Source organism: Scardinius erythrophthalmus (genome assembly GCF_964197995.2).
Source record: "Scardinius erythrophthalmus genome assembly, chromosome: 8".
In the NCBI taxonomy this organism is placed as follows: Eukaryota; Metazoa; Chordata; class Actinopteri; order Cypriniformes; family Leuciscidae; genus Scardinius; species Scardinius erythrophthalmus.
Window position 1 is genome coordinate 6,145,922 of NC_138228.1, and position 22,003 is coordinate 6,167,924.

General features: G+C 35.2%; 2 protein-coding genes across 2 annotated transcripts; both read left to right on the forward strand.

The window, feature by feature from the left end:
• Nucleotides 1-3,252: 3,252 nt before the first annotated feature.
• Nucleotides 3,253-9,304, forward strand: rcn2 (reticulocalbin 2). The gene is made up of 8 exons (XM_081372108.1): nucleotides 3,253-3,369; nucleotides 4,517-4,656; nucleotides 4,742-4,844; nucleotides 5,664-5,860; nucleotides 5,955-6,068; nucleotides 6,163-6,256; nucleotides 6,854-6,996; nucleotides 7,981-9,304. The coding sequence occupies exons 1-8, from the start codon at nucleotides 3,324-3,326 to the stop codon at nucleotides 8,122-8,124; spliced, it is 981 nt and encodes a 326-aa protein (XP_081228234.1). The 5' UTR covers nucleotides 3,253-3,323; the 3' UTR covers nucleotides 8,125-9,304.
• On the forward strand, nucleotides 8,629-20,282 carry pstpip1a (proline-serine-threonine phosphatase interacting protein 1a). Its single transcript, XM_081372107.1, has 15 exons — nucleotides 8,629-8,806; nucleotides 9,867-9,967; nucleotides 10,082-10,156; nucleotides 10,266-10,300; nucleotides 11,050-11,156; nucleotides 11,363-11,425; nucleotides 14,066-14,170; nucleotides 14,981-15,026; nucleotides 15,223-15,302; nucleotides 15,658-15,756; nucleotides 17,205-17,301; nucleotides 17,443-17,530; nucleotides 17,796-17,878; nucleotides 18,787-18,896; nucleotides 19,171-20,282. The coding sequence occupies exons 1-15, from the start codon at nucleotides 8,774-8,776 to the stop codon at nucleotides 19,300-19,302; spliced, it is 1,254 nt and encodes a 417-aa protein (XP_081228233.1). The 5' UTR covers nucleotides 8,629-8,773; the 3' UTR covers nucleotides 19,303-20,282.
• Nucleotides 20,283-22,003: the final 1,721 nt, after the last annotated feature.

Sequence of the window (22,003 nt, forward strand, 5' to 3'; positions counted from 1 at the left end):
TTGTGGGCACTATCATGCATATCATCAGAAAATGCGAAGTCCAGAGGAATTGTTATAAGGTTCACAAATGTTAAGACCACCATATACACAAGATAGTAGTGCCTAAAAGACAGAAAAAGGCAAATTTTAACATTTATTTTTAGATCACTGTGATGGCATTGAGGGCACACTGACAGACATAAGAAGACATGGCATTATCACCATTAATTTATTGAAAATTAATGGTGATAATGCCAAATACTTTATACCTTGAATTACCATGCAAAAAACATGGTACATATCATGGTATGTGGTAGTATCATTACTACGTTACCATACATGGTAGTATCATTAGTAGCACACGTTATGAATTAATTTAAATTGCAAGTGTAAAATTTTTAATGTTATCATTTCATTTTATATTAGGCTACTTGTATTTATTTAAATTTAATCGCGTGTATTAAAAATGTGAATGTGAAATATGTATTTAAATTGTGTTTGATTTTATTAAGATAGCAACTATCACACACACACACACACAAAAATATATTTGTTCAGTGTAAGTTAACATTAATCAGTTATCGTCTGTCATTCATGTTTAACGTTAGCCTAGCTACTCTTAATAACCGTCTAGAGATAAAATTTACAACGATGTTAGAACGATCACACTTCTAATTACCACATGCTGATGCTGAATAAATAGAAACTGAATTAGCCTACCTTAGATTGCTTAATATGAAATATGGTGAGCGTTAGTTTCTAGGCTAGTGAGTCTGTGTTAAGTTAACTTAATGTAAGTTACCTGAAGTTACTCCGTGGGTTCAAGACCCAGCGGTGGGTTTCGCCTTCATCTTCCTTATTCTCTCCATCTTCGTCCACTTCAACACACGCTGATCGTCTTCCCTTTACGAGATCTTTAAGTTCTGACCAGCTTGTTTTTCCCTGACCACTTGACCTAGTATGTTCACTCATCATCGCGACTGAGGAACTGCCTGGTAAAAAACAGACTGCAGAAGTATTTGTTATTTGTTTCTGTTTGAATATTAGAATGATGCGATATTGCGAACCGGCGCGTGACAGTCGAGCAGTGATGGCAAATTACTTTTTTTTAAACCTCGTTCGTTCACTGGATTGTTTTTATTGTTGCAATAGATTAAGAAATTATCCTAAAAAATGAAAATAGCCTATAAAAAAAAAAAGAAAATAAAAAAATCGTCGTAAGACATTTCCGTGGACAAATGTATGTAGGCTACACTCCAATGACAGTCATTAAACCACGCGCGCGCGTGGGTGTTATTGGTGTTGTTCATAATCTGTTTGCCTCTACAAAGTATGTTTTATTAATAAGTTAGGCCTATATTGTGTACTAAATTTGGTGCTTCAATATCAATATCACTTTCTTAAGCCACATTAAGCGTATTATAGCTATGAGAAAAGAACGCTTGGCTTGATTACGGTGCCGTTGTCTGTTTTAGTCATCTAGTGGTAGCAGCAGGTTTTCTCAGACAGCTGTGTGTGTGTGTGTGTGTGTGTGTGTGTGTGTGTGTGTGAGCGTGTGTGTGGATAGTGCAAGCCAAGGCTAAACCGGCGAAATGAAAGTATCAAAATCCAAATGTAGCCTATCAAATAGGATCGAGTCAATGAATGCATGCGTGTCACCTGATCCACAAATGCACATCTTACTTGTTGCATGCACATATTCTGACCTACAAATACAAAATCGAGGTTTTGTATTAACAACTATCACTATGTCTTTATTTGTACAAAATGCTGCACATTCATGCATTTCTGGATTTTGCACAAAGTTGTATTGTAGTTTAAATGTAGTGACGCACATTTGTGAATTTGTCAAATAAATGGGTAGTTGTGCACACATTCATAATTAGCACCAGGCCTATACATTAGTTGTTTGTGTGTGGATTGTGGTGAAATGCTTAAAAACCGCTAAAGGAAAGTATATTACACTAATACAAAAGAAAACATTTGTATTCACAAAAAATGTCTCTAATTGTACAAATTGCTTCACATTCATTCAATTTAGAATTTTTCCCACGCAAGTAGAAAGGCATTTGGTTGTAGATAGTAAAACATATCTGCAGCCTTTATCAAGTTAATGGATTATGGTGCTTGCACGTGTTAATCATTTTGATACTATATTCATTCCATACATTTTAAGTATTTTTTATAGACTGATATAGACTTTTTATGTCTTTCAAATGCTATATATATTTACATATCAACTTCGTTCATGTCCATAACTTGCTTTGCAAAAATGTCTACTTCCTTAATTAAGCAGAAATTGCGATGCACTTCAATGATCATGGAATTGAGAAAGATAAGGCATATTTCATACAACTGATCATTTTAAATTTTAACCGGAAAGTTTCAAATTCAGAAACTGCGGGGGGGAAATTGCACACTTTAAAAAATAATGTCAATTATGTATGCATTACATTATTATTATTAATATTACTGTATTAGCTAGGCCTATACAATGGCGCTTGTTTATTATTTCTTTGTTTGGTTGTTCTTACCTTACTGAATATTTTTTATTGTTTTCTATTGCTATTGTTCAGTATTTGACATTATTAAAAAATATTTTTTTTTTAAAAGTCTGCTTCCTAATTCTTCCCAATTCCCTCACATGCATCAGAATACAACAAATATGCTTCTCCATGATCTTGATGTAATTATTTTTGCTTTTTGCATTTTCAACGATTTGTTCGTATATATATATATGTGTGTGTATATATATATATATATATATATATATATATATATATATATATATATATATATATATATATATTCAATTTGAATATAAATTCATTAAATATTAAATGAACTATAAAGACAGACGCAACAAAAGAGACTGCTGCGGCAATTCGTGTGACACAAACATGAAACCAGTCTTAATTTTTCCCATCGAAAGCATATTTACACTGTCTGAATCGTTCCCTATCCCCTTTATAGTGCACCATGCCATTCACCATGAAGCAAAATAGTAACTCTGTGAACAAGTGACCGATTTTAGCCGCATCTTAAGCATTTGATTATAATGTAGGGGGCGGGATATTTCAGATTCTAGAGAGCATTTGATTGGACAGAAAATATGATGACATTTTGATTTGAACATTTATATGTTCTAAATGCGAATTTTGTCATTGTTTTGGAGCACACTAGCTATATAAAAGTAAAGCTAACATATTCATACTAAAGAAGAAGCCCATTTTGATTTCATGGGGACTTTAAGGTCTTTCTCTGCTCGTCCTCCAGGCCTGCAGGAGGCGGTAACAGTACATGCAGGAAACGCTGAGTGAGAGTCCAGATGACCGGAGCGCACCATGGCAACAAGCTCAGCTCAAAACTTTAGCAAACAGCCTTTCGAAAGTAAGTGTTTTGTCTCTTAAACACGCATGGTGAATACTTCTTGTAGGTGCCTTAAATAGATAGATAACAGAGTGTTATCCTTGGCATGAATTTGCACATTTTCTAGTTGCCTTTTACATAAAAAAATACTTCGCAGTTAGTTAGCCACCAAAGCGCCAAGTTCCACAATATCAGAAAGTCATCATAACACAAAAGGAGATACATGTCATGCATAGTTTTATTCAAATATATATTCTGGCTACAGATTGCTGTTATTTGAAACCTCTTCTCCTTACCAACGTCGATATTGTTAGATGATTTGACATGGGAATGTGTAGCCCATCATCACAAGAGGGCAGTCGAGATCATCTTGTTAAAGGGATAGTTCACCCAAAAATGAAAATTCTGTCATTAATTACTCACCCTCATGTCGTTCCAAACCTGTAAGACTTTTGTTCATCTTTAGGATACAAATGATGATCTTTTTAAAGAAATCTGAGAGTTTTCTGTCCCTCCATTGACAGCGACGCAACTACCACTTTGATACTTAAAAAAGTTCATAAAGAGATTGTAAAACTAATCCATATGAATTGAGCGGCTAACTCAACATTTTCTGAAGAGACAAGATCACTTTATAAGATGAACAGATTTAATTTAGGGTTTTATTCATATATAAACATTCATCAACTCACTGGTAAACAGAAGCTAAAGAATGTTCGCTTGACGTGCGAGAACCAATGAGGTTCATTCTCGTGTTACGCATCACGTTTGAGCTTCAGCAAGAACCAATGAGGTTTGTTCTCACGCGTCAAGCAGGTTCGGTTGAGCCTCTGTTTATATTCGCTGATCAATGTGAATAAATCCCAAATTTAATCTGTTCATCATATAAAGCGATCGAGTCTCTTCAGAAAATTTGGACTAAACCGCTCAATTCATATGTTTAGTTTTACAAATTTTTTGTAGCATCAAAGTGGTAGTTGTGTAGCTGTCAATGGAGGGACAGAAAGCTCTCAGATTTCATTTAAAAGATCTTCATTTGTATTCTGAAGATGAACGAAAGTCTTAGAGGTTTAGGATGACATGAGGGTGAATAGCTAATTAATTACAGATTTTTCATTTCTGAGTGAAATGATGGGGCCTAATTTGTTTGTACTTGTGTGTTTATCAGGTTTAAAGATTGCATACGCAGCTCTATTATTGCTGGTGGCCTGTTGCGCATCAGGAGCTATTGGCAGCCAAATTGTCCAAGAGGATCATGTGGTCAAACATAACCATGAACATAATGCAAATATGTTCCTTGGCTCTAAGGTATCATCTGCGTGGTTCTTTATAACAGTTATTTAAATCATTAAAGTGATCCAGTTTCATTCTACCAACTCTCACTGTTTTTCAGGACAAGGATGAAATACAGAAACTAAATCCATCTGAGCAGCGGAAGCGACTGGTGGAGATAGTGAAAAAGATCGACACCAACTCTGATAAATACCTGACTCCAGGTCAGTTCTGGTTTGGTTACTTGACACTTATTTTATTACACATGAGATGTGTCAGATTATTTACACTTCCGGGATTTTTTGTAAATGTTTTTGAAAGAAGTCTGTCTCTTATGCTCACTAAGGCTGCATTTACTTGATTAAAAATACAGTAATATTGTGTTTACTATTTTAATATGTTTTAAAATAGAAACTATTCCTGTGATGCAAAGCTGACTTTTTAGCATCATTACTCCAGTCTTCAGTGTCACATGATCTTACAGAAATTATGATTTGGTGCTCAAGAAATATTTCTTATTATAATGAGTGTTGAAAACAGTTGTGCTGCCTAATATTTCCATGAAAAACGTGATTTTTTTTTTCCAGGATTCTTTGATATTTCTTTGATATTTCTTTCTTCCAGGATTAATTTATATAGCGCTTTATACAATACAGATTGTTTCAATGCAGCTTTGTAGTGATAACAGGAAATTGTTGCATTTCAGCTGTTGTAATAATAAATTATTAAAATAGCTGTTCTGCAAAAGAATGTCATTGTCCAGCTCAGTTCAGTTCTCATATAACGGTGTCAGTGCAGTTAGTAATAATATTGTATCATTATATTATTATATCAATAATATTGTTGAATATTAAGCATTTATTTTTTAAGCAAAATGTAGAATTTATTTGAAATATAATTTTTTTTGTAGTATTGTAAGTCTTTACTGTCACTTTTGATCAATTTAATGTGTCCTTACTGAATAAAAGAATCAATTTCTGACCCAAAACTTTTGAACAGTAGTGTGTTTTAGAAGTAATAAGCATTCTCTGTTGCTTCTCTAGAGGAAATCACATTATGGATACAGAGGGTGTACAGGAGATATGCGCTGGAGGATGCTGAGGAACGCTTCTCTGAGTTTGACTCCAACAATGACGGTCTGGTATCTTGGGACGAATACAATATGGTCATGCATGGTCATACTGTGGAAGTGGATGAAGATGCTGTTCTTGAGGACCCAGAGGAGGAGTCACTTAGATTTGTGTGTTGCATGATTCATTAGCATTTCATATTATGGAACGGGAATGAAAAGTGTTGCGTGATTGATAAAAAAACACTCTTTTATCCACTCACAGCTCCATGCAAAGGAAAAAAGGCGTTTTTATTTTGCCGATATGGATGGCTCAGCTGGCCTGAACTTAACAGAGTTCCTTGCATTTACTCATCCATCTGAGGTGGACCACATGGCTGTGAGTATACAATAAAGCTGCAATAAATCATAAATATGATTCGATATTAAACTTCCATGCATGACTATGTGCTGTGTGGTTGCATTTTCCACAGGATTTTGCTATTGAAGATGTGCTAACTGAATATGACTTGGATAAAGATGGATTCATCAGCTTGAGTGAATTCATTGGAGATCTCCGAGCAAATGGTATGATTATGTTGGGATAAATAACAGTGTATATAGTCATTACACTAGTGATTTACTAATACAAAAGAAAAATAATCCAATAACCGATAAATGGCTGTATTTATGAGTGAGTCATTGAATCATTCATTCAACCATTTTTTTTTATCTTTCAAATAAATAAACACTTTTTTCAATGGATGGCAGCAATTAACATTTTGTCAGAACCTCTAATAAATCACATGTTATTTTGTTTAATTGTCTGTTCATCATTGGAGAATCTCTATTTGAAACACACAAAATCACGATTCTCAATTCATCCAAGAATCGTGCAGCTCTATTTACATTTGACAGTGTTATTAAATTATTCGTTTTTAAAGATTAGAATATGGAAAATAAGCATGCACAATCAAATATTGACCAATAATAATACATTAAATAAATGCTAATATCAGCCGATAACCGATATGTACTTCCATATTGTAGATCATACACATTTGGCTTCATTTAAAATCAGACAAATCAGATTTATGGCAACTCAGGATGTTAGCATCAAAATGTTTTCCAGGATTGTGGTAGATTATTATCAGAAACATACATGTTTGCTTGTCTGTGTTTCAGAGCAGGATGAGCCCTCGCAGTGGGAGGTTGAGGAAACGGTGCGCTTTAAAGATCTCTATGACCAGGATAAGGATGGGAAACTCAACAGGGATGAACAGCTCCGCTGGGTCGCTCCGAACAGCTATGGGTCGGCACGAGAAGAAGTGAGTCAATGTGTCATCCAGCCGCCTTATACTTTTTTATAGGGATGCACCGATATGAACATTTTGACCGATAATTAATAATTCTTTATATTTGAAAACCGATATAAATCTAAATCCAAATTTGTATATAATTTTTGAGAGCCTGATTACAAAAACAAAAGTCTCTCCTTTAAATCCATGTCCCAAGCACACAATAATGTTCTCATTATAATGTTATGAAGCCTATATGACAGACTTGCGCTGCACATGTTGCACTTAACTGTATTTTAAAGAAAGAAAGAAAGAAAGAAATAAGACCAGGAGGCTTGGTTTTATCTTCAACAGGATTCTTTATTGAGAACACGAGCTGTCAGTAGCTGCAGTCATCAAGTCTAACTAAGGCAGTGTGGTTTATATAGTTGTGGTTTATACGGTTTATATTATATAAGCACCTCGTGACGACCTTAAACAAAGCATGCAAATGAAATATCCAAGTTAAGGAACCCGCCCTAGACTTTAGAGTGTTACCAATCCTAATCCAATCATCATAACTATTCAAAGACTGGGACGGGGCTCCAAGAGCCGTTAAAGACAAAGGGTGGGAGTCTCAGTAATCTGACTCATTTAACTTACAATAGAGAGAACAGGACTGGCAGGAATCTCTTGCTGGAAACAGCTGATATCATCATCATAACCTTAAATGCCAAATTCAGTGTACTCTACCTTATGTTATGTAAGGACATCAGCAGATCTTAAACAGATTCTTAAATTTGTAATCCCACACCATCATGGCTAACTGAAGTTTCTCGGCTGAAGGAAATAATCCATTATTTATCGGCTATAATATATAGGCTAAATTTTCTTATTGGCCCTGATAACAACAACATTAAAATTGAACATATATCAGCTGATACCAATACGGTGGCTGATATATCATGCATTGTCATGTTTTTTACATTTGTAACAATATATTCTAACTATTTTCTTTTCTTGATTGTTATACAGGCTATTCATCTCATCAAGGAAATGGATCAAGATGGCGATGAAAGGCTCTCAGAGTCGGAGATTTTAAAAAGCCAAGACACTTTCATGAACAGTGAAGTGACAGATTATGGCAGACAGCTCCATGTGCCACATGATGAGTTGTAATAGTTGAAACCTTTTATAAATACTTCTTGTGTTGCCACAAAGAACGACTACTTGAGTTTTTACGCATTCATTTTTATTTGATAACATGCAACTGGTACTTTTATCAATGCTATTATCTAATTTGACCTGTGATGTTGCCTTTTATTTGAACTAAGCTGTGTAACATGCACTTTTCTTTTTCCTCCCTCTATAAAATGACTAGTTATCAAACTCAGTTACTTTGCTGTTGCTTGCAGTCAAAGGATACTCAAATCAAAGTGTGTCTTGATTTAACTTGATTTACTTAAACTACCTAACTGAACCCTGTTTCGATTTAGATGGCTTTGTTTGCTCAAACTCTCTTCGGCACCTAAAGACTCTTAACTCTATACATTTTCCAAAAGCCCACTGTTTCAGATGTGTCATCCTATTTAGTATTCAAATGTCTGCTGAATGCATGCATATTATCTGTAGGGCAGGCTCTCTGCGGTCATTGACATAATAGGAGGGTGCTTCCTTATCTGAGTCAAACCTGAGCCACGCGAGTGTGCTACGAAACGGTGGTTTCCTGCGTGTGGCATTGTCTGTTCTTTCTTTTACTTTTCTTAATTCCGTCTTTGTTTCCTTCTGTGTGCTTGTATCGTTCTCACTGCTGTAAAGCGCCTTTAGAATGACACCGTTACAATTCAAAGATTCTTTTTGGGTAAGTGAACGAGTTGAGCTATTTTGACATATTAGATTGAACGAGTCTGTTTGGACATGCTTGATGTTAACCATATCGGATATGATGATTGACAGGGTAGATTATGATGTGTCTAACAGCATCACCTTACCTTACCTAAAGCATGTATTGGACGAGTTATTAAATCTCAATATTTTTTGTGCACTTTCATTTGAATCAGGAATTAGGATTGCACTTTATTTACAGGATGTACACTTTCAATATACTTACCCACAAAGCACTGAGTAGTGTAAGGTAACTACATGGGTTAAGTTAAGGTTCAGGGTTAGGACAGGGTCATGTGAAACAGGACTGTGAAATAAAGTGCTACCGTAATTAGTGTATCTGTATATAAGACAAATTTAATTCTAATCTGTCATCACTTTCATTTTCATTTCTTAACATGTGTTTCAGTTAGATGTTGGATTAGATTTGCACTGACAGTACTGAGATGTTCAATAAAATTAAGATTTGGATATGATTTTTAAGAGTAAGATATTTGTCATGGCCTTTCTCAAAATTCTTTTCTACATAGTTTATATATAGACATTCTGAAGTTGTGTCATGGAGATGATCTGTAGGCTTCCTGTTGAACGGCTGACTGTGAGCCCACTCTACCCTCTCTTTAGCTTTGATGTGTGTTGTCGGAGCATCCATCTACAAAGCGACTTCTGGGTTGATTTGCATGTAAAGCCACGCGAGTGCTATTCAGTGTTAGGGGTGCATACAGCTGGTGTCAAAATAGTCATTTTCTTTCAGTTGCAAATATGGTTAAATTATTAGTAGCATTCCATATTAATATTGTCGCACGTCGTCAATGATTAAACTGTTTAACCACCTTAGACAGTCTGGTACCACATATTCGTATTTGCATAGATATCAACTCTTCAAATAAGGCCTCGTTTTTATGAACATAGTGCTACAAGTATAGCCCAGAAACTTCCCAGGGATTCAGGATTAAAACTGAGATGCACAGTCCCTCATAAGCTAAATCTTGTTGCTGTTTTATGGTAGTGGAGAAATCTAATCCTCTTGGTTCCAGGGCCCAGATTTCACCAGCAACACTGGATATGAGGCTCTTATCCAGAGGCTATGTGATGGGCGACGAGCTTGCAAAGATATGGAAGAGCTCTTAAAAATGAGGTAACAATGGAAAATTGCACATTTCAATTCTTTTCAAGGTACGCTGATTAGCATTGGTCTGTTATGGTCTAGAAAAGCGGTACTGGTTAATATAGTACATTCCTCTGCTCATAGGGCGATGGCAGAGGAAAGATACGGAAAGGAACTGATTACAATCGCACGCAAGACAGGAGGGCAAAGTGAAATTGGGTAAGCAAACATTGTATGCATTATTTAATATATTTATGTAAACATTGTCTTCTGGTTTTAATATTAAATCAATCAATTTAATTGTAATTTTGTTGATTTGGTTTTGTAGCACTTTGAGGGCATCATTTGACCAACTAAAAGTCCGTAAGTAACACCCCAAATTATAATTTGCTTAGTTTGCTTTAAAAATCAGAATGAGACACACGTAGAATATAAAACATGCTTAATATACTACGGTGTTGGGTAGATTACGTACAAATTGAAAACTGTAGTTAGTAACATCATTTATTTCATTACAATAATATAAGCTGACTACTTGTTGATTACTTTTGACCTTACGTTTAGCCTCAACTTGTTTATCACATAGATTTGAATAGGATAATCTTGTACTAAAGAGAAAAAATAAGCAGAGGAAAAAATGTTGAAAATTTGTGGTCAACAAAATGAAGTGCATTAAAAATTACATTAAAACAGGAAATTGCAACATTAAAAAGGAACTGCAGAGGGTTTATGAATAATTATAATTATTCAAATCATGAAAATAAAATCCAACCATAATAGAAAAACAATCAAAATAAAACACAAAAAGATGATTATTTTATTGATTATTTGAATATTTTATTTGTTAAGCTGTGTGGCCTCTGACTTGTGTAAACTGGAAGACTTTCTGAACATACATAAGCAATATGCTGTTTTAGAAAGGACTATTTAAAGGGAAAAAATAATAATTAGTGAAAATCAATGAATGATGAATAATTCACTGCCATTTTGTAAATGTTAAGTAGTCATGTTCTCAATAAAAATGTATTTTAAAATACAATAATCAGTTACTACTAAATATACTAAACCCATACCTTCAAGATCACTGATGAATATGCTGTTTTCTCTCACAGAAATGGAGAACATTGGAAATGTGCACATTCAGCTTTCTGGGATGTTACGAGAAGAGGTGAAACGAATGGAGCAGTTCAGAGAGCGACAGAAGGAGCAGCGGAAAAAGGTGAAACGTTATGCGATGCTTTAATTAATCTTGCAGAACCGCAGACTACTTTCTCAGAGGTGCGAACAGGGTGTGAACAAATAATAATACTGTTTTTGTCCAAACCAAGTTGCTTCTTGAGACCTCTGATTTATTATAATAGGTGCTGCTACCTGTAAAGCTCAAGAATTCAAATGACGTCTTAAATTTGTTTTATTTTTGTACAGTTTGAAGGGGTCATGGAAAAGGTTCAGAAGATCAAAGTATCATTACACAAGAAAACCACAGAGGTGAGTCTAACTTGCGTGAAGTCACAGAAAAGTGACTTCAGTTTTATGGACTACTCAGTGAATCATGTATTTGCCTAATACAGACTGAAAGCAGAATATCAGGAAGAGGAAGGGAGAAATGAGAGTGATTTAAATCATCAGTGCTTTGCAGCTAGTGTGCATGGCAGGGAGGGGGATGGGTCTTCAAAATGTTGTAACTGTCACCTCAGGAAGTCTCACTTCTCTACTAGATGTGTATTCTTTCTCGCCTGCACACTTCTGTTCACTTCCACCAACACAGACTCTATTTTATCAATGTTGGGTTTTTTTCTGTTCCTCATTTATTTGTAATTTCCTGAAACAGACTGCTGTTGTCAAGAAAAAGATGCATTTCCGTTTATCTTGGTACATCAGAGACATTCAGAACGCGAAAGCGTATGTTAGGGGTGAGGCGAGGAGACGTTGAAGGGTACTTACTCTGTATTATCTTATAGCATTGTAAAAAGCAATCTGATTTGATAAACAAACGAGTAAAAGGGGATGTGACTATCTGTTCTAGTCAGGAACTGTCAAGGTGGTTGTCTGACTTTGTGGTTAAAGATGAGGGTTATGATAACCACTAAATGAAATGTAGTTACTAGTTCCGAATGATTAGTTTGTGAGCTTCTTCCACCATTGTTCAAAAGCACAACAGATTGTCCCTGCACTCTTAGAAATAAAAGGTTCTATAGAACCTTCAAGCATTCCGTCAGGCGCATCATAGAACCTTTAGGGGTTCCCATCATAGGATAATATTTTTATGAATTAAACGGGTCGTAAACATACTTTATCACTTGAATTTATTCTTATATAGAATCATTTTTGGGTGCAAGGGTTCTTTAAAATTGAGTTAAGAACCCTAGGGTTCTATGTAGAAGTTTATTAAACCTTTTTTTCTAAAGCAGTGTGTCCACAAAAGTGTTTTTAGCTAGCGGAAAACGCCTTGCTGTTTGCACTTTGGTGAGTGTTTTGGCAGCGCAGTGTTTTTTTCAGTTGAGACCATTGAGACGCTTTGCTTCCTATGACCTATGCCACAGAACATCCACGGAAGGGTTATTATTATCTAATTTCACAGATTTTGTCTCTGTATAGTTTCTATATAAAAATGTCAATAAATGGTAAAGTATCTTGTTTAAAAGTATTTTGTTCCGTTATTATGCTTCTTGTTGTCATCTGTTGACGATGTACAAGTAGAAATGGAGCGGTTCGGTTGGTAGCTGTTGTTTATGTCCCGCCCCTCTTTCACTGTGATTGGTCGGCTGGGTAAAATGTGACAGTGCTGCGTTTTAAATTCACATTCAACATGTTTTTTCCAATTAACGTTTTTTTAAGGCACCAGTCCATGTCCTGGTTTTCTTAAGTTTGATGACATTCTAAAGATTAAGAAGCTGATTTATGATACTTGTATATTTAAAATGTAAGCCTATTGTAAATCTCGTAAATCGGACTATTTTCAAACAGTTTCCCTCGCAATTCTGACTTTACTTCTCACAATTGCGAGTTCATAGCTATAAACTTGCATAAAACAAGATATTAACTTGCAATTGCATGTAATAAAGTGCAATTCTGAGCAAAGAAAGACTGACTTTATTTCTCAGAATTGCGAATCTCGCAAATTTCGAGTTTATATCATACAATTCTGAGAAAAAAGTTAGAACTGCGAGATAAAAAGTGGCAATTACTTTTTTTTTTGTGGCAGAAACGAGCTTCCATAAATGTGAGTTCAGTTTTCAGCTTCAGAAATCATTCTGTGTTAAAGACAGCTCCTATTTTGCAGTACTGTAAATCTGATGTCATATCTGATGACAAATGATGGAGATTATGGTTTTATAGTGGTTTTCTTTTTTTTTAAATAAGCAGCAGAATCAGTATCTAGAGGAAGTTCTCCATTAGTTTACTGAATGTCTGGTTCTCCTGTTGCTTCATGGTGGTTGTACATTGAATTAATTGATCATTTATCAGTTTGATTTGGAGCAGATTGATTGTATATGTCTATGTGTGGGTCAGTGAAAGCAGTTGAGTCAGATTACATGAATGTAGCCATTTTCAAGTACCGTAGACAAAGTTTATTCTGGCATTTTCTGTGACTTTTCATGACACAATAGAGTGAGAAAACAAACCCAAGAATCAAGAATTAAGAAGTAATTCACCACCATCCTTCAAATGAGACATTAAACCGAGGTCCTGACTCTCTGTGCTCATAAAAAACCCTAGGATGTTCTTCGAAAAAGAGTAGCATCCTTGCCAAATTTACCCATTGGCCTCTGTCTACCATCATGGCTTCCTAATCATCCCCATATACTGATAGGCTTCATCACTCTGTCTCCTCTCCACCAGTAAGCTGGTGTGTGGTGTGTGTTCTGGTGAAATATGGCTGCCGTCGCATCATCCAGGTGGATGCTGCTCATTGGTGGTGATTGAGGACATTCCCCATTTCATATGTAAAGCGCTTAGAGTACCCAGAAAAGCACTATGTAAATGTAACAAATTATTATTAATTAATTACTATTAAGACTACAAGAAATAAATTTGATTTAAATATATTTATGTTTGTTCACTTGGCCATCATTCAAGTCTATGTAAGTAGTGCCATAATAACCCTGTACTTCTCTATTCTCCCAGTCTAAAAGGGCATATGAACAGAGATGTAAAGAGGCTGATGAAGCTGAACAGGCTGTGGAGAAGCTCAACAGTACACCCACCGTCACCCCTAAACAAATTGAAAAGGTAAAATATTTATTTATGGGCAGAATTTGGTTTGAAACCACCCCTGTTTCCATTTCTTTCTATGATGTTCAGAGTGTTTCTAGGGATGCTGTTTTATAGAAGGCAGCTGTCTGACTCTGAGATGGCGAACGGGAACAGGGGTTGTGTTACATTAGCAACACATTATTAGCTGTTTGATAACGTAGCCAAGCAAAAGGCTAATCATATCAATATCTGTTATGCATCCGATGTTGTAGAGAACGATACATAAAACGCATTACCATTCTGGTACATCCACTTTTAGACGACCCTGTATAATTCATTCCTGTACAATTCCTGTATAATTCTTCCTCTTCTGAATCAGTTTCTGGTTCAAATATATATGACTGGACTAAACCAATATTTCCACTTGCCAGCGAGTGGATCAGGCAGTCTGAGCTCATGTGAGAGGAGGCGGAGCCCAATTTGCATATTCATGATTCCATGTATATACTATATGAAGCAAGGGTGTAGAGTTACATTCAAGCTATTTTAAATAATTTTCACAGGTAAAAAACATTTAAAAATGTCATTTTGATGATCAAAGATGAGTTTTAAGGGATACGATTATTGATCGCCGGGACGCAGGAACATTAAAATAGAAAAAAATGTTTCACAGTGTTACTGTTTTTACACAGTAATTATTTGATCAAAGAAATGCAGCCTTGGTGAGCATGAGAGACTTCTTTGTGAAACATAAAACAAATGTACTGACCCCAAGTTTTTCCTGATCCAATAATGAGTTCTTATAACCATTTTAAATTTTGGTATTTGTGCTCTATTCCACAACAGATGCAAAACAAAGCAAAGCAGTGCAGGGACGCGTCCGCGGATGCAGGTGAGAATGGAAATACGCTTTTGTTTTCACGCATTGCAGCGTCTGCTTGCAATGCAAAAGTGATCAATTGATACATCCGAACCGGAAACGCATTCAAAGACGCTGGTAATGCCTAAAATGCACGATGCAAATACTTTCAAGCAAGATTTCACTGGCTGGAAATCCAGTGAGGCTGATGCTTGTTCTCGATTGACAGAGAAACAGTACATGTCAAACATAGAGCAGCTGGATAAGATTCGTCAGGAATGGGAGACCACGCATGAATGCACATGTGAGGTAAAGAGAAACACACACTCGACTATCTGTTTGCTGGCCTTCAGAAATAGCTCTGTGCTCAGGCTGTGAACCACATAGAAACACACTAAAAATGAACTTCCCTTTTCTCTGTGTTTTACACACTGCGTACCACACAAACCACACATACTAAACTAAACTGCACAAGAAACTTGTTTTTGCTTATTAAAATAAGTATACTCATAACACCAGCTCTGATCATCATGTGTCTCACTGACAGTTTGGCAAAGACTCAGCTAAATTATCATTTGCTCTACTTAAAGGGATAGTTCACCCAAAAATGAAAATTTGACAGACAGCATGTAGACGTATTTACATCATTATGTTATTTCTCCAGGTCTTTCAGCAGCAGGAAGATGATCGCATTAATATTTTGAGAAATGCTATTTGGGTCCACTGTAACCACTTTTCCATGCAATGCGTCAAAGAAGATGAGGTCAGTATAACGTAATGAAGCTTTTTAAAAGATCACACTGATAATAGCTACAGACATTATTCAATACATGCAAATTCAAAATATTCAAACTCTGATTTTCTTTCACATTTTTATCAATTTAAGGCAAGACATATATATGTTGGGCTATTTCGCTTTCTTAACCTGTCTCCTTTCAAACTAGAAGAAAAAAAAAACATCCAAAATACACATTTAAAGTGTGTATTTTGAGGTAATACTTAACAACAAGGTTCTATTTGTTATTAACATTAGTTATTGCATTAGTTAACATGAACTAACTATAAAAAAAAGCTTAGTTCATTTTAATTCTAACATTTACTAATACATTATTGAAATCAAAATATTATTTAATGGACCTGACCTAATATGAGCTAACAATGAACAGTTGTATTTTTTTAAACTATGTTAACAAAGATTAACAAATAGTATAACAAATGTACTGCTTATTATTGTTAGTTAATATTACTTAATGGATGAATTAACCAATGGGACCTTATTGCAAAGTATTACCAACTTTATCTTTTCGCCTTTCAATTACAATACATATCTTTAAACACTGTTTCCTCAAAATGAGTGATTTATGGTGTGACTTCTTACTGATTTATCCCCCTCTGTATAACCTTTAACTCTTATACACAGCATGTCAACAACAATTTTTAACCTGGCTTTATTTAGATTTCTGTTCAGGAAATACATGCAAATTAGTGCATATTTAATTAGGCAATGCCTCGTTTGCATATTTAAACATAACAATTCTGAAAACTTTTAATACAAAATTATTTTCTAAATGTACTGTGATTAAGTGGAGAAGTAGGCCTGTGACCTTATGTGCCAGAGAAACAAGCCTTCTTTAGAATTTTGTGTTTGAACTTCCTTTTTGCGGTAGCTCTATATTTCTGTGGCATCGCTGTCGAGGAGCAATTGGCTGGTGAACTCAAGTGGATTTACTTATTGTAGAGTTAACGAAAGACAGAACACAACGAGTGCAGCGCTGAAAGGGGGCGGGGCTACATATCTATCTACATTTTTACCTGTGATTTCTTGCCACAAAATAACAAAATTCTATTATGTAAAATGAGTAGGAAATATGTATTATTCTTTATATTCATTATTCAAATTTAAGCAAGCTTGTCACCGATCCTTTGAACTTCGTTAGTTTGCTGTCATTAAAGCGAAAGGGCAACATTTTGTATCAAAAATGTGGTATTAAATTATAAAAATGCACAATAGAAGTATTTCACATGTTGTCTCAGACTTTGGACCTCTCTGTAATTGTAAAATAAATAACACACACACACACACACACACACACACACACACACACACACACACACACACACACACACACACACACACACACACACACACACACACACACACACACAAAAAGTGCTGGCCATATTGTCAAATTACTGTTCATTTGTATTCAGTGTTATGAGGAGGTGAGGACAGTTCTAGAAATGTGTGACATCACGGAAGACATAAACACTTTCATCAAGACGAAAAAGACCGGCACCACTCCTGCAGGTTAGTGATTAATGTATTGTTTCACTGGGTTATTGTATTAAACTTCACAAATCGCCCATAGTTTAGTTCCATAACCATATGATTTGATGATATAGCTCATAAGAAATTTTGCATAATGAAACTTTCCATCTGTGTCTGTAGCGCCTATTGTGTTTGAGAACTATTATGACAGAGAACCGACAACGGACAGCAACGGCATCACGCGCTTCGGTGGAGGTGTGATTAAGAGGTTTGTTTTCCACTGCTGGATCTGTAGGTTAATGCGTAATCTACATTATGCATTTGCCATGCTGACAAAATAGAAATGAATGGAACATGTAGGCCTACTATTTTTAGAGATCAGTAAGACATAAAGCTGCAAGCGGATGTGCCACACAAACATTGTTTTTGTGTGTGATTATTAATAGCCTATCTCTGGTTATTTCAATCTTTTCTCAACACTTTTAATGTTCCTTTTACATATTTTTATGCAGTTATTATTTTCTTTTTGAAAGGTTTTCAAATCTCTTGCAAGGCAACTGTGCCGTTGGCTCAAAGACTAGTAATGACTGTATTCAGCCATCAGCGCCTCCATCAGGTACATATTACAACATATTAATGACATTGTCAGCTCTCATATGTATATTTCAAATTGCACGTTACATTGTTTTTAAATTCTAGCAATCTCCATCTTGTAGTTACTGTAAACACAAAAGTTATTCACCACCAGGGGGCACTTCAGCCCTATGACTTCATTGAATAGGATTTTTTTTTTATGCATTATTTTCCTAATAGAAAATAATACAATAAAGAGCAAAATAAAAATTTGCTTAAAAATACATTTTATTTGCTTTCAACGTCTATCTATCTATCTATCTATCTATCTATCTATCTATCTATCTATCTATCTATCTATCTATCTATCTATCTATCTATCTATCTATCTATCTACATATATACATACAACAGACAGACAGACAGACAGACAGACAGTAGTGGCCAAAAGTGATGTTATTTGTTTTTAATGACCCTACAAGTTTGATTAAACCATCATAAAACCAAAATATGAGGAACAAATCAATAAAGGTATTTATCTGGCAAAAAATGGGAAACTACAGGTACAGGTTGTTTTACAATGGACAAAAAAAGCTCACAAGAAAAAGCATTCATTGACTACAACAAAATCAGTTGGTATACATCAATATTTCGCTGGTTCTCGCCTTTGTTTTTACTTGTGTTCATAAATTCTTTGTATGACTGCATGGCCATAAATTAAGTCTGCACAATTTGCCATGTTTCATTGCATTATCACAAACATAACAATTGACTCCAAGCATAACTGCGCAATATGCTTACAAATAATATTTGAAAAAGGGTGAATATGTCAATTTTCCTAGGCTGGACAGCATCACTTGTGATGGCCACTACTCTGTGTGTGTGTGTTTATATACTGTATATATATATATATATATATACTGTCATTAATGTTTATTTTTTTCTTTTCAGTCGACTCAGATGGAGTGTATGCTTCTATTCCTGTATTTCCACAAGGAACTTTAAACAGTGCTGTCTCTCAGAGCGCCACATACCAGGCTCAGTATGACTACGTAGCTCAGGTAAAAAAAAAAATAAAAAAACAAAGAAAAAACTAGGAAAATATTATTAAAATGGCCTTACAAGAGATTAGTAAGATAATGTGCTTTTTTGGGGGCTCAAAATTCAAGTTCCCATTCACTCCCATTATAAGGCTTGGAAGAGCCCAGGATATGTTTTTAATATAACTCAGATTGTGTTTCAGAAGAGTCATACACTAGGATGGCTTGAGGGAGAGTAAATCATGGGATCATTTTCATTTTTGGGTGGACTTACCCTTTAATCCTGTGTGTGCAGGGCACTGATGAGCTCTCCATCTCTGCGGGGGAAGTTCTGCTCGTGGTGGAACAGGGAGGAGACGGCTGGTGGACGGTAGACAGGGACGGCCACACTGGGCTGGTGCCAGGCTCATACTTGGCCAAGATGTGAATTAAGAGTCTAGACGGCTCTCCGTGTCCTTACACCCCCTCTAATAGCAGAGTTATTAAGGCCACTCCTTATGAAACGTCCCAGAGGAAGATTCCCGTTTGCAAAATGCATTTATGCAGTAGCACATCCATATGGAAAATCTCTATGGATTGTAGTGAATGAATCAAAATGGGTTAATTTGTATATTAAAAACTGGTAATTATACATGACTATCATTTTTGTTGAGATAGAGATTTATATTTATTAGAAAGATGTTTAGAAAATTATTTATTGTGAATAAAAAGCATAAGAATGTATAAGAGATGATGACTAGGCACTACGGACTTGCCAGGATTTAGTTTATGAGAAAGACAATGTACATGTAGATATCTTCACAGAATTCAATTTTTGGAAAGTTAATCAATGATGAGGTCATGTAGTTTTAACTATTATACACTCTTAGGAAAAAAAGGTTCAACGGGGTTCAATATAGAACCCTATAGGGTTCCTGACGCCGTTTCAAAGACCCCTTGATTATAAAGGTTAATTATTTCAGTTTTTTTTTTACTTTATACACCTGGTGAGAAGACATGACATGAAGTGGGAGATAGAGAGAAGGGAAAGGACCATGAGCCGGGACTCGAACTCGGGTCGCCCGAAGCTCAGCATCGCTACATGTCGGACCGCTGCCATCAGAACCTCTATGCCAAAAAGGTTCTATATAAGGAGAAATGTCTTAAATAATTGTATGACTTTAATGTTTATCCAGGTTTTTTGTTTATGGATAAAGTGTGATTATTAGCGGTTTAATTCATAAAATTTAATTAATTCAAACTAAATATATAAACCTAATATATATGAAGCGCCAGACAGAACCCTTTAAGCTTCTATATAGAACCTTTTCTTCTAAGATTGTATCATCCATAACAGCTCAAAGTTCATCATTTTGTTTTTATCACTTGGATGGCATAAAATGAACAATAAATCTGTGTAATGATGTTGCCGTTGACTGAATTTAATTTGGGAAATGACTCAGACTCTGTGGCTGCCATACTTTGACTTTCCACAGGCATTGAAAGGCAATTGGTTCAGACAAACTAACCTGACGCAAACGTTTTAAAGTTTTAACAGACCTCAAGTTTTAAGTTTCAAGCATTTCTCAGTCACAGTATTGGTCTTGTTATATCGTATCTGAAATGGGAAGGATATCCTAGGCTATTTCTACACATTAATGTTTAGCAATCACTGTTGATTACAAGGTCAGCAAAATATTAAGAAATTCGGAAGCTTAATTTACTGCAGTGTAATAGTTTGGGATCTGTATGATTTGTCTCTTATGCTCATCAAAGATACATTTATTTGATCAAAATACTAGTAATATATTGTGAAATATTACAATGTAGAATGACTGCTTTCTATTTTAATATAATTAAAAATAGTTTTTTCTTGTTTTGACATCACAAGAAAAATAATCATTTTTAATTCTATTAAAACAGAACTGAAAACTGGATTTTCAGCATCATTACTCCAGTCTTCAGTGTCACATGATCCTTCAGAAATCATTCTAATACGCTGATTTGCTGCTCAAGAAACTTTTCTTATTATCATCAATGGTAAAAACAATATTAATATTTTTTGCGGAAATCATGATACTTTTAATGATTATTTGATGAATAGAGTTCAAAAGAAAACATTTATTTGAAATAGAAATCTTTGGTAACATATCTTCAGTTACTTTTTGATTAATTTAATGCATCCTTGTTGAATACAAGTTACAATTTCTTTAACAAAAAATTTGACTGGCCCCAAATTTTTGAATGGTAGTGTAGTAATCCTATACTTTTTTTCAGTACACATGAGAAGCATACACAGCAAACCAACACCATGCTAATTCCTTATCAGGTATCAGGTTAAAAGGTTTCACATTCCTCTTTTCCACAGATCCTGTTTCAGCTCCAAATATAATGATACGGGGGAAACCCACATGACAGGCACATTAATTGCATTTCAACTATCTACTATTAATACCCTGCCATTAAAGCTAGCAAATGCTGTGTTATTAAGGGCTCCAAGAACTTTCCCCTCTAGATAAAGTGTGAAGGCATGTTACTAAGCATGACTAACACAGCAAGCAGATGGCACACATCCCCCTCCCTGGGAAACGACTGACCCTTGACCCCGTCCCATGCTATCAAGTGTTCAGCCCGCCTGACTGAAGACAGCTTCCAGACAAGGCATCTTTGAGCATCCGCGACGGGTCCGAGTGCCTTGTGCACAATGGAATTGCTTAAGAGTGGGATAACAGCCATGAATGATATAGTTGTGCTCAAATATGTTAAGTTACAGAGTCACCGGTTCCTAAAATATAACATTTAGGAGCCAGTTGACAACGAATATCAGATGGTAAAATGGTTGATCAGTAGCACTTTAGTTCATTGATTTCTTTATCAGTCACTGCTGTGTCATTTCAAAAGTGACAGTAAAGATGGTTTTAATGATACAAAGGATTTCTATTTCAAATAAATGCTGTTCTTGTCAATTCATCAAAAACTTTCATCAACATTGACAATAATCATAAATGTTTCTTGAGCAGCAAATCAGCCTATTAGAATGATTTCTGAAGGATCATGTGACACTGAAGTCTGGAGTAATGATGCTGAAAATTTTAATAACATATTCAAATAGTTATTTTAAAATGTAATATAATTTTTTATTATATATG